Source organism: Euphorbia lathyris, chromosome 2, assembly GCF_963576675.1.
Source record: "Euphorbia lathyris chromosome 2, ddEupLath1.1, whole genome shotgun sequence".
NCBI classification, from domain to species: Eukaryota; Viridiplantae; Streptophyta; class Magnoliopsida; order Malpighiales; family Euphorbiaceae; genus Euphorbia; species Euphorbia lathyris.
In genome coordinates this window covers 9,364,026-9,377,483 of record NC_088911.1, presented here as the reverse complement: position 1 = coordinate 9,377,483, position 13,458 = coordinate 9,364,026, and the positions used below count along the sequence as shown (strand labels likewise).

Below are 13,458 nucleotides of genomic sequence, written 5' to 3'. Positions count from 1 at the left end.
GTAATGATCACTTTGACTATCACTCTAAGCATTAAATACGTCGATATATGCCGATACAGCAAATATTTCGACACCTATCGGCACGTATCTGCGAAGTATTGTCGGTATGAATGTCGATACGGAACCTTATCGGCGTATATCGACAGAATATGAATAGACGTTTTTCTAGAATACTCTATTAGTGAGCATTAAATGCAGGTAATGATTAATTTGACTTTCACTCTTCTTCGAATGTCACTCTTCTTCGAATATCACTCTATAGTCTGTTGAGATTCCCCATGCATATTACAGTTCCTTCATCTATAAATAGACTCATTACCTGTTCATACTTTATTATTCATTCTAGTAAACTCTTCAGTTCTAAAGTTTATCCAAAAACAATGGCAGCGACACCACCGGGATCACCAGAGTCGCCACCACCACCACCACCACCACCTCATCCTCTGCCTGAGTTCGAAGAACTCATGGCTTCTTTCATCCTCTCGTTCCGTGATGGAGACACGGACGAAATCGTCAGGTTCATGAGGGGCATGGCACACACCATGTCTTGGGCTGCAGAAGAGACGTCTGGCCTTCTGGAGTCAGTCATGGCCCAAAACAGGCGGCTGAGGAGGACAGTAAGGCGCCTCAAGCGGGACTTGGAGAAGTCCAAGAAGGACTACGCTGAGGTGTTAATGGGTCCTGAGTACCAATAATTGTGTTTTTGTTTTTTTGTTTAGTTGTTCTGTGTTTGTTTCTTTTTTTTTGTTTATGTATTTTGTGTTTGTTACTCTGTTTTTTTCGTTTTTTTTATGTTTTATGTATTTCTTTCCTTTTTAATATATAATATAAAAATTATGGTTATGTTTTATGTGCTTTGTGTTTGAATTTTATGATTTAGAATGGAAAATCACACATCTCTGTATGTCGATATGCATCTTGTATCGACAGTATCGACAGTATCGACAAATATCGACACTGTCGATAAAATCGCAGATTGAAGTTCTAAATCAACTGCATCTTCTTACAACAATGTCACTCATTTTAGGGTTTCGCACGAACATTAATAACATGATTAGACGACATCAACGATATACATTGGATTTCAGAGAAACAAACCGATACATCAACAATGAATAGGACGAAGCTTTAAATATTGTAAATAAATGAAAAACTTACATGATTGTGTATAAAATCTTGAAGCACACACTGTGGGTTGGATTGATTGTTGATCGTTGTCTGTAAATTGATCCCGTTCTTTAGAGAGAGAGAGAGAGAGAGCGAGAGAGAGCGGGACGAAAAGGGAAAAATGGGGGGAAGACAACGTTATAAAAAGGTTAGAGATGAGGGTAAGGTTGGAAATTAGTTAATGAAATGTGTTAGTTTTGGTGAGATTTTAAAAGTGTGTTAGAAATGAAAACTAACCCCTTAAAATGTGTTAGTTTTGTAATTGTCCCATAAAAAATTTGTTTAATCTCATGCAACGTACAAGCATATGACTAGTATAAACTTTAAATATTAAATTATAAGTCTTTTTAAGCAAATTAAATTAAATTAAAATTGGGCCTTGCCTTCGGTGTGCATTATGCAGTATACTTGCTTCGTTTCCTTAGCAAGTAACTTCGTTTCACTACTCATTTTTTCCATATCCATTGCCTTTTCAAGTCCTCTTTTCCTATTTGTTAAGACTTTTCAGTCTCTGCATATGCTCTTTGTTCAGATGTTATATCCTAGTTGTTTTACACTTCTCAGTCAAGTAAGAGACGTAGTAGAGCAGAAAATAATAATAATTTTAAAATAACAATTTCTTTTGATCCCGACTTGGGCCAGTTTAAAAAATGATCAATTTTAATAAATTAATAAGATAATAAGTTTTTGGAACAACCATTTGTAAATACATTGTTTTATTATCTCTATAAATTAATAATTTCTCAAATAAATATGCCAAATATATATAGATATATACTTAGGATAATTTAACAAAATATGACTCTATAGTTGTTGTTTTTTTGAAATTTAAATCTAGTTGAATTTCATCTCTAACTATTCTCAGTGCATTCAAAAGTTACGATGTATCATTGTCAAATTGTAACAAAAAATTGTAAAGAGTGGTTAATGCTATAATTGCTTCCTTTCTTGTGACTGGTTCCAAAGGCACTGAATCATCATCAGATTCATCACTCTGTAAATTAATAATTAATAATTTATTGATTAATTTTTTTTTTTTGGTAGAATAGGAAAAGAAAAATGAATAACAACAAATTACCCAGGAATTAGCCTAGGGAAGCTAACCCCAATCCTATCTTCTAAGAGAAGATGAGAGATGAAACTAGGGGAAACAGGAAGGGTAGTAACGCCTAACGTCCCTTCATGGCCCGCCGCCGCCAAGCGATCAGCAACACGATTCTGCTCTCTAAAAATGTGTCTGAACTCTACGAACTCAAAGGAGGAGCAAAGCCTTATAATAGCTTTGATGAGGTTGCGACTGTTAAGACCCATAGAATGATTCTCAGAAATCATTTTGATTGCTTCCAAATTATCAGACTCCACAGAGAGCCTCTTAACACCCAGCCTTTTAGCAAGATTGATTCCAGTAAGAATAGCCCCAACATTATTAATTTATAAAGGTTTTACTTTATTATTTACTATAAATTAATAAAATTTCATGGCCCCAACATTATTAATTTATAAAGGTTTTACTTTATTATTTATTGTTAAAAAATGAAAAAAAAATCATAACGCTGCTTCATGGCACAGGTTTTCAACTAGTGTATATATAAAAAAAACTTTAAGGAGTTTAAGTGGGCAAATTCTATTAATGGTATATAATTTTTGCCCCATTTCACATTTTGATGTACAACTTTCATTTTTTGTCTTATTAATATATACGACATTATAGTGTATATGACCTGCTGTAGCAGGTTAATCTTGTCAGTATTTTAATCTTTTTTCAATATAAATTAAGTACCCACTAATTTATATTTTAACGAAAAGGTTAAAATATTTAGGAAGCTAGGAAGATATTAAACCTATTTAAAATAAACAATTTCTCAAATGTCACGGGACAGTGTATGATCGAAACTTCAACCGTGAAATTTTAGGAAATTTATTTCAAGGCCTAAACTATACGCTACCTGCTTGAACTTGTCAATTTTGGTTATTTTATCTTCTGAACTTACGGGACGATCTATTTGTCCATCAACTATTTAAAAGTGATATTAGCACCTTTTTTTTATTATGACCTTGATACTTGTAACGAGAGCATGTCATAATTATTTCCGTTATGATGAAAACAGAAGTTGCTAATACCAGTTTTAAATAGTTGATGGAACAAATAAATCGTTCCGTAAATTTAAAGGATAAAATAACTAAAAATGAGAAGTTCGAAGGGATAAGTACGGTTGATGCCTTATTTGGATGGAATTAATTGTAAAGTTTTGAAATTGAGATGTATTAGGCGTATTTTAACTAGGGATGGCAACGGGTAGGGTACCCGCGGGTAGTGCCAATCCCAAACCCTTACCTTTTTATTTTTTAATTACTCGTACCCTTCCCATTACCCTAACGGGTATATGTTTTGCATCCCATACCCTTCCCATTTAATTAACGGGTACCCACTGATACCCTTACCCATTAAAAATCAATAAATAAAATAAAAAATATTACAAATTTAACAAAGTATAAATTTAATAAATCATCGATTTAAAAATTCAACAAATTAAACCTTAATCAATAAAAATAAAATAGTTTAGTGGTATATAAAACACAATAATATTTTTTAATATATAAAAAATTTAAAACGGGTAACGGATACCGGGTACTCTGGGGGGTCTTCCCATACCCATCCCATTAACCTAACGGGTAATGGTTTTGATCCCATACCCGTCTCATTCCCTTTTATACATGATACGGATAGTCCCACTAGAGTCGGATAGTCCCGTTACCATCCCTAATTTTAACTATGAGTGATAAAATTAAATTGTCGCATTCTAGTTTCTGTAATTTCGGAGCTCAACTAGCGTAATTAGGCTTCGAATCGAAAGTATTCTATTATATTTCACTCGGCTGTGTAAAGCGTTTCTCAGGCTTTTCTCTCGCAAAAACCACATCGACGATGACTGATTCCCAGAGCAACAGAGCAGCAGTTCAAGCAACGAATGACGATGCATCAGCTAGTAAATTGTGAGTAGCTTCCGTATTCTTGCTCTTTCTGGTCGCAATTCTTAATTTTCTACTCTATGCTGTTTGATTGCTGAGAAAACGGAGAACAAAAATTCTCATATTGAAAAAAGCATTAACACGTTTGTGCTACTGTAAGAGATATGATTATCGATTCGAAATTCATTTCACGCTTGATCCTTGCTGTATTGTATCTTTTGCTGAATGACGCTGTTACTTTGTATCTTAAAGGTCCTGTGTAAAAAAGGGATATATGAAAGATGACTACGTCCATTTATTTGTACGACGACCTGTGAGAAGATCTCCGATAATCAACCGTGGTATATTTTAGTTGTTGAAACATTATGGCATTTTGACATTAGTACCTTAATTTATTCACTTAATTTACTACTCTTTTTGTTTGCAATTGAGGCTACTTTTCACGTTGGGCTGCTCTTCGGAAACTTATGTATCAGTTTCTAGACTGTGAGTTAAGTAGTGACGGAGAAAACCGCACTAAGAAACAGATATTGTCAATTGGAGCAGGCTTTGACACGACTTATTTTCAGTTGCAGGTGAGTGATAGTGATAGATTCAGCATATGATTTAGATTTTAGAGTAGCTTCTTCTGCTCCATTATTCTCATCAAAACTTGTCTGTCTGCTGCAACTTTTATTTGTATAACCTAAGCGACCAGATTAGTTTCATATGATGCATACAATTTTAGTTGTCATAATCGTCTAGTTAACACTTTTTCACTGGTATCCTCAATATAGATTTGTGTAATGTATTCAACCAACATAAAGTGAACTTGAAAAAAAGGGGTAGCTACAACTTACAACATTCTAGATAAGATGGGAAATCAGAATACCTCCAGTGTACTTTAAGGGATGAGGTGAGTAGCCAAAGGAGTTGTATGTCAGAGTTTGCGGGAGAAAAACCCTATCTCCCCCATTAGGGAGGCGAGAAAAGAAGGGTTCTCCTTTGGAGTAGGGGATTGTAAGCTGTTGTGCTAGAGTTCCTGAAATTTGGAGGGAGTTTTGCATTATGTGGGACCATTTAAAGACTCTTGGAGGGGGTTTTGCATTGGTGGAGAGAGTACTTTAAGGGATGAGGTTTTTCAATGTGATGATGAGTAATGGGAAGATCCCTCTAGAGGTATTTCCATTGGAGATGCTCTTAGAAGCCAAGCTCCAAAGAAAATGGTTGACTGTCTATATTGTTTGTAAGGTTGTCTATGGCCTCTCAGACATTGGATAATCAAATGCGTGGTTACCAAGAACAGCTAACGTCCAACCATATTATCTTCGTATCATATGACAGTGTGTGTAGATAGTTTCACCATAAGAGGCTAAGAAGCTTACAACAATGGGAAGGGTGTGCTTGCTTGATGAATGGACGTTTATTTTATAGCTTGCCTTGGGTTGTATATCTATTGTGTGCTGAATTGCAGATGTTGGGGGCTTATTGGAATTATTACGCTTTTATTGACAGGATGAGGGAAAAGCGCCATCTTTATACGTGGAGCTGGATTTCAAGGAGGTTTGAGTTTGAAATGTTCTTTTACTATACCATGGGTTTAGCTGTCAATGTACTAGCTTATTTTTCCCCATGAGGTTATGACTTAGTAAACTCATATTTAACCTATTTATGATTGTTGTCCAAAGGTTTTGCTCTTTGCTCTCAAGTTACATAATGTATTTGTTAGGTAACAAGTAAAAAGGCAGCAATTATTGAATCCTACAGTCAGTTGAGGGACAAACTTGATGCTACAGCATCAATCTCACGAGGTGAGTTTTATGAATTGCTGATGCCGTGGATTCCTTAGGTTTAGGTGGCACCTATTTTTGCTAGTAATATCCCATTCAAATAATGAAACGTAGTGTTGAGATGATTTCAAATGCTTCGCTTTCACCATTCATCATTTGGAATCTTCACTTTGCAGAGAATGGAGAAGTGCTAAGTGATCATTATAAGCTATTACCAGCTGATTTGCGCGATATACAGAGACTAGATGACATCATTGCCCTGGCCAAAATGGATCCAAGGTATACATGCTGACTTCAGAGTCATTTTTCATTTTATCTTAGCAAATTCCAGTGACACTTTCCTTTGGCTTTTTTAGTTCTTTTGATATCTATATTCAATTTTTTTAGTTAGATATTCTTTTAGCTGCTTGGAGGTAGAAGTATATACTTTTCTCATGAAGTTCTATGTCTAGGAACTACAGAAATTTACCATATGAAATTACCTCTTATGGCAGCAGTTTTTGCTGTTTTCAATTAGTCTTTATCATCTTCTTAATGAACTCTGGCTATAGATTTTTCTGCTGATGTTAAAAAAGAGCAGTTTCATTCTGATACTGTTATCAGCTTGCCAACATTTATAATTGCAGAATGCGTTTTGATATACTTGGATCCAGATTCTACCCGTTCTATAGTTGGTTGGGCATCAAAGACATTTTCAACAGCAGTGTTTTTCTTATATGAACAGGTAACAAGTATTTTCATAGCGCACTTTGATTGATGTAATTGGCTGCACTGGTTTGTGTAGTTTGATATGCCTCCTTTATGTTACAACTATTTTGATAATGGTGACAGATACATCCGGATGATGCGTTTGGGCAGCAAATGATCAGAAATTTGGAGGTTTAAATTTAATCATAATGCTTTTAGCTCGAGAAAGCTGGGGTATTTTTGTGTTGATAATCTTTGTTATCAACTTATCATCAAAACTGGGGATTACAAAGTTAACAGGAATTCATTTTCGGCTTTTTTACAACCCCAAGATCTAGGTGTTAAATATTTCTCTTTTACAACTGAAGTTCATGCATCTTAATTGTTTTATAATCACTTGCCATGACCTAAAAGCGCGAAGAAAATAGCAGGACCTTGAAACTCATTCAATTTTAAAGAAACTGAAGGTCAACCAAAGTTATCAATTTACACTTCTTTGAATTGGATTAGCTCATTAAACTCAATCATAATGCTTCAGCTCGAGAAAAAAGCTCGGGTATTTGTTGATAATCTTCGTTATCATCAAAACTGGGGCTTACATTACATGCCTTAAAAGTTAACAGGAATTCATTTTCCACTTTTTTTCAACCTCAAGATCTAGGTGTTAAACATTTCTCTTTTGTAACTGAAGTTCACAGATCTTAATTGTTTTGTAATCACCTGTCATAACCTAAAACAACAACAACAAAGCCTTAGTTCCGAAATGATTCGGGGTCGTGTCATAACCTAAAAGCGAGGAGAAAATAGCAGGGCCTTGAATAACTCATTCAATTTCTAAAGAAACTGAAGGTCAACCAAAGTTGTTTCCATATTTCATAGCCTGCTCTAACCAGTCCTACCTATAATTGATAACAGACACATTGTATGCTGCTAGATAATCACTGAATTCTGTCATTCTTTGAGGCATTGCTCAATCAACTATGAAAGTGTTGCTCAAAGATTAGCAGTCAGACTATAAATGTGAGCTCAGTTCCTCATGTGTACCCTAAAAGACCACATAACAAATTATATCAGACATCAATGTTTATGATTTATTATAGACTATGTTGTCGTGTTTCCTGAAACTATGATCATATGGTTTGGTTTGTTGGTCCTTAGAGTCGTGGCTGTGCACTACTTGGGATTTATGACACATCAACTTTACTAGCAAAGGAAAAGCTTTTTCTTGATCAAGGATGGCAGGTATATCTCACAAATAATTCCGCATTTGAATGAAACTAATGCCCATCTTTTTTTTCTTTGGAAAAAAATAATTGATATTATTTATGCAATGCAGTTTGATTAAATATAGATTATTATAGTTTATGTGCAATTACAAATTTTACGTTTTGATTGTTGATCATTGTTCAATTTTGATACGTGTAGAAGTCATTTTACTAGGGCTTTCCTACAAGTACAACTTGTTTTTTTGACAAATTCTTATTTCTTACCTTTATTTCCTTGTTTATTTCAATTTATTATTTTTTGAAAAATAACAATTCTCCTTTTTTTTCCGAACAATATGTGAGTTATCAGAGAGCTGTTGCCTGGGACATGTTGAAAATCTATAGTGATTTTATTGAAGCTCAAGAAAGGCGCAGGTACCATTATTATCAGTAAAAAACCATTTTATTGCACAAAAATGCTTACCAAAACAAGCACCTTGCCAATATTTTGTTACTGTACATTTTGTGATTTTGATTCCAGTGGCGGCGCATGGCCATTATTTGATAAGAAGCTTACTGGCTGTATGTGATGTATAGATGAGCATTGGGAATTTTATTGCTTTCCTTTATCTTCCCAGCCTAATTATTAGTCCTTGAGGAATTAATGGCATTATTTTATCAGAATGCTATGTTATTCTCCTGGTATTCCTGTTATATTTTATGTGCTGACTGTAACCTACATTGGCACTTCAGAAGTAATCTGGTGAAGGCCAGCTTGGTAGTATTATATTTCAGTTCTTCGATGCAAGAATTTCTATGTATGCTTCTAGTCAGATATTAATATGTATTAGGTCTTTAACTATCAGATTAAACTTTTGGTTTAAATGGTTTCATGACGTGATATCAAAGCCTCTTTGACCAAGTGATCAAGGGTTTGGTTGCTGACAACCCCATTTGTTGATTTAATTTCAACACATGGTAAGATAGACTTGTGTTGTTCACGCTTCAAGCCCAGTTGATATTTGTCTGCGAAAGTGTGTCAAATATTAATATGAATTGGGCCTTTAACTATCAGTTTAAGTTTTTAGTTCAATTGGTTTCATGACATGCTATCAAAGAGTCTTTGACCAAGTGATCAAGGATTAGATTCCTTGCAACCCCATTTGTTGATTTAATTTCACCACATGGTAAGATAGGCATGTGTTGTTCACGCTTCAAGCCTAGTTGGCATTCGCGTGCTGGGTGTCTCAAGATATTAATATGAATTGGGCCTTTAACTGTCAGCTTAAGCTTTTATTCAATTGGTTCCATGACACTTGTAGATTCAAAAAAATATGTAGGGTACATGTTCCAAAGTCATTTGGATGGTTAGTCAAGTGATACTAGCAGCAGGAGTAATAACTAGTTGTTGAAACAAAGTGACAGTAATAAATAGGGTAAATTACATTCATGACTTTGAACTATAGTGCTACTAATATTATTGCCCTTAAACTTCGTTTCTCAACATAAAGATTCTTGAATTTTATATTAATGCAATATTAGAGTCCAAATCAACAAAAATCCGTTAAATAATTAACGAAATGATGAGGTTAAAATATGTAATTAACCATATTTTATGGTGACTTCCATAAAAAAAAAAAAAGTCATGATGTCAAATTTATCCAGGTCATCATTTTTTTTTACGAATTTTGTTGATTGGATTTTAATGTTAAATTAATCTAAGTTCAAAGATTTTTATGTCAAGAAAGGAAGTTTCAGGGCCATAAATGTATTTTAACCGTAATAAATACCCAAGTTGCATTCTTTATGACTGCAATGGATATACATGATGCCATGGTGTAAAAAGGCTAGCTGGCTGTTTCAGCGAACTTTGGGAACAAAAACTTAGGCAGTTCATAGAGAATTAGTATGGGGAAATCTGGAGAGTCTGGCTAGAAATCACTACTTGTTGAAATTCTGTCTTTATGAAAGGAGAAATCCTCCAATATGTTGTCTTTTTTATATTCTGACACTTTTAATGTATAAAGATATCAAAGAAAGTTCTTTCTCTGTTTTGCTTTTCACCCTTTTATTCCTTTTCTATGTAAATAAATATTTTTGTGATCTTTTCTGTACTGTCTTTTCCTTCCTTTTCTTCTCTTTGTTTTAGTTCTGTTTCAGTCATAGGAAGTTTCTCAATTTATATTCTGGTTATTAGGATTGAACGGCTGGAGTTATTCGATGAGTTTGAAGAGTGGCATATGATGCAGGCAAGTTATTTCCTCATTCCGTTGCAAAAGATAGCCTAAAGTGAACTAGATTCTATTCTTCTTATCGAACTTTGGGCCTAGACCATGTAGAATTTTTGGCATAATACATCAGGGTCCCTATACTTATCCAGATTATTCGATTGACTCCTTGAACTTTGAAGATATTTTATTATCCCTTGAACTTGCTTACTGTCAGAATTAATATTAATTGATCCTTTAACTATTAGCTTAACCTTTTAGTTCAAGTGGTATCAGAACCTCTTTGACCAAGTGATCAAGTGTTCGATTCCTGACAACCCTATTTGTTGATTAAATTGCATAACATGTTAATATGGACGTGTGTTGTGCATGTTTCAAGCCAAGTGGGCATTCGAGTGTGGGGTGTGTCAGATATTAATATAAATTGGGCCTTTAACTATAAGCTTAAGCTTTTAGTTCAATTGGTTTCATGATGCTTACAATGGCCAATTGGCCCCCTAAACTTGCTTAAAGTGACTTATTGGTCCCCTTAGTGGTTACAATCATCTAGAGTTATACACGTTTTAACTTGTCCAAATCTTTTATTGTTCTGCCTCGTGAACTTAGACTAATGAGACATCTTCAAATTCAGGGGGTTAATATGATAATCTGGACAACTATAACGGCCTCTGATGTATTAAGCCTAGAATTTTCTATTACACGTACACATAAAAGAGGGCATTACCCAGTGATAATTTATGCCAAGGCAGTAATGAGCTTTTCTGTTATTACTGCTAAAGTTGTATTCTAATCTTTGTCCTGGTCTGCTGTTTTCAGGAGCATTACTGTGTGGCTTATGGAATAAACGATGCCATGGTTTGTACATATATGAGCTCAACTTTATTTTTTTTATTTTTGTTTTCAACTTGGTTTCTCATCCTTCACAATTTGATTTTCCAACAAAACTAGGGCTACTCTAGGGTAAAAGTTCCAACTTCCAAGCATCCTTGGATTGTAGTGTGTTAGTTAATCTGTCAATTAATGCCTATCCATAACTCAGATTGACATGTGAGGTTTCTATTAGGGGTGTCAAAATGAGTTCTGGTGTCATAATCATGATTGTAGGGTGTACAAAAATAAACCTCGTAGTTTCGCGCATTTGCAGATGTCCCTGTGGTTTAAAAGTTTTCATTTGCAAAAATAAACTTTTTCACTAAATGTTTTTATATGTTAGGAAAGATACAATGGGAGGATGGAAAGAGACCGTTGGAATATTTGTTTTGAATATTTTCACTCGGGCAAATTTGAATGGTTAAAGTGAAAAAGTTTGGTTTTGTAAATGGAGAAAATCTCAGATCAGTATTTGTAAACTTTTAAGCCACTGAAACGTCTTTGCAAATGCGTGTAGGTTTATTTACTTTGTTTTTTTATTATATATGAATAAATGCAATAAAAATAATAATCGTGTCAAGCGGGTTATTAGCTTTCATTCGATCAAATGCAATGTGCAAGTCCCAAATCATGTCAAGCAAGTAGAAAGTAATTTACCCAGCTCTAGCCCTTTTTTCTCATATTGATGACGAAAATAATGAGTTTACAAAACCATTTCCTATTAACAATGGATGTGTTGAATTGGGTAAATGTTTGGGGGCACTTAGTCCTTTTGCAACACCTGTCATAAAATACATCTTTTGCAACTCGTGCCGCAAAATATATGGGAATCCTCAAAGGACCCGGACCTCTTAGAAACTCGAGAGGCTACAATATATATTTTTTTTTAAATATTAAGGGGTTCAATTTTTATATGTTAAAACATGGTCCCAAAAATATTTAAGACGAGCTTGCTATCCAAAACTAGAAGTACTAACACATCATGGTTAACTTTGTTTAATACAGGGACTGTTTAGCAACTTCGGTTTTTCTACCCACCAGCAGCACGTGATCAACAACACTACATCCTCATCAGCAACATCTCCATGAAAGAAACCCAAAAGGTGGGAAACCAACCAACCAGAGCATGGCTGCTGAGCTTGCCGAGTATGGTTAAAACAAATAGTATAAAGATGGCACTATGACTGACACGTGTCAGTTACACACTTAACAGTGGTCAGGTAAAAAAATAGAGGGTCTCTCAGTCTTCAACAAGCTAGTACTTATAGAGTCTTTAGCTAAAAGTCTACCTAAGGTTTTGATGATATGTGTGAACACATCTCTGTTGCATTGTTTTGTCTAGCTGTAGTCGACAGATCCTTACTTCTTTTATGCAAGCTGTTTGGCAACAAAAAAAAAAAAAATAGTAGTGGGACCTTACCAGCAACTGGACTAGTGTGTCATGCAATCACTTGGGCTGGGTGGGGGTCCATGCCATGTGGAAATTTGTGTGCTTCCTTCTTTGGTCGTCTTTTTAACGTACTCACTCTCGCTCTCTATTCTTGTAGTCTTGTTTTTATTTGGTTTAAAACACTATTTATCCTATGTTTCATCTATATAATTTTGTGATATTGACTTCCTTACCTAACAAAAAATATTTGAGTATTTGTATTTACTCGTTGAACTATTATTTTGTTAAACGATGTAGAGTAATCCATCACATTTGGTCCAAACTAGATGGAAATTAGTGCGTGTATAAAAAGTTTTGTTAAATGTTTATACAATATTTTGTCAATCTTCAATGTCTATTATTTTGATTAGTGCATGTATAGCAATCAATCACATTTTGATTTAATTTAGACAGAAATTAGTGTTTGATGATTGCTCAGTGCAACACAATATTTTGCCAATTTGCTTAGTTGCCTCTATGTTCCTACTATTTTGTGAAATTGACCTCTTGACGGGTAGCAATCCATCACGTTTGATCCAATTTAGATGAAAATTAACGTGTATATAAAAAGTATGTTAAATGTTCACATTTCATGATTGCTAAGTACAATACAATATTTTGTCAATATGCTTAGTTGCCTCGATGTCCCTATTATTTTGTGAAATTTACCCCAATGTATTACAGTTAATCATATTTGATTAAATTTAGACGGAATTAGCATGTATACAAGTTCTGTTAAATGTTCAACACAATTGGTTATAATATTTCGCCATCACTTTGTTCTTTGTTTCTTTATTTTTAGGGTAAATGATTTATAAGTCCTCTCTTTTGTTCGCCTATTTTGAAAAACATATTATAAGGTTTCTATCTTTTATCAATATTAACTCTTTAGTCATTCTGTCTGTTTTTTTAGATTTTTAACTGAACATACCTTAGTTTTCAGGACAGTTATAGTACGATACAAAATGAACATGTTACTTTGTTATTTTCTATATGTCTATTTATGCTAATATAACGGTTAAAAATCTAAAAGAAATAGATAGAATGATTAAAGGGTTAATATTGATAAAAGATAAGGAACTTATAATATATTTTCAAAATAAGGGGACTAATAACCCTTATTACAATCTTGG

At 34.2% G+C, this 13,458-nt stretch overlaps 1 protein-coding gene across 1 annotated transcript; it reads left to right on the top strand.

Annotated features, from left to right (window-relative positions):
- The first annotated feature begins 4,003 nt into the window (after positions 1-4,003).
- On the top strand, positions 4,004-12,670 carry LOC136216540 (leucine carboxyl methyltransferase 1 homolog). Its single transcript, XM_066003078.1, has 13 exons — positions 4,004-4,161; positions 4,390-4,478; positions 4,570-4,712; positions 5,632-5,679; positions 5,846-5,927; positions 6,083-6,185; positions 6,510-6,630; positions 6,738-6,785; positions 7,752-7,835; positions 8,169-8,233; positions 9,996-10,047; positions 10,843-10,881; positions 11,902-12,670. The coding sequence occupies exons 1-13, from the start codon at positions 4,094-4,096 to the stop codon at positions 11,983-11,985; spliced, it is 1,026 nt and encodes a 341-aa protein (XP_065859150.1). The 5' UTR covers positions 4,004-4,093; the 3' UTR covers positions 11,986-12,670.
- Positions 12,671-13,458: the final 788 nt, after the last annotated feature.

What these genes read in the sequence shown, in the direction of transcription:
- LOC136216540 (XM_066003078.1), top strand. Translation starts at nt 4,094, where the DNA reads ATGACTGATTCCCAGAGCAACAGAGCAGCAGTTCAAGCAACGAATGAC. An exon ending in GATGCATCAGCTAGTAAATT is followed by an intron (nt 4,162 to 4,389) that starts GTGAGTAGCTTC and finishes TGTATCTTAAAG; the next exon opens with GTCCTGTGTAAAAAAGGGAT. An exon ending in AAATGATCAGAAATTTGGAG is followed by an intron (nt 6,786 to 7,751) that starts GTTTAAATTTAA and finishes GTTGGTCCTTAG; the next exon opens with AGTCGTGGCTGTGCACTACT.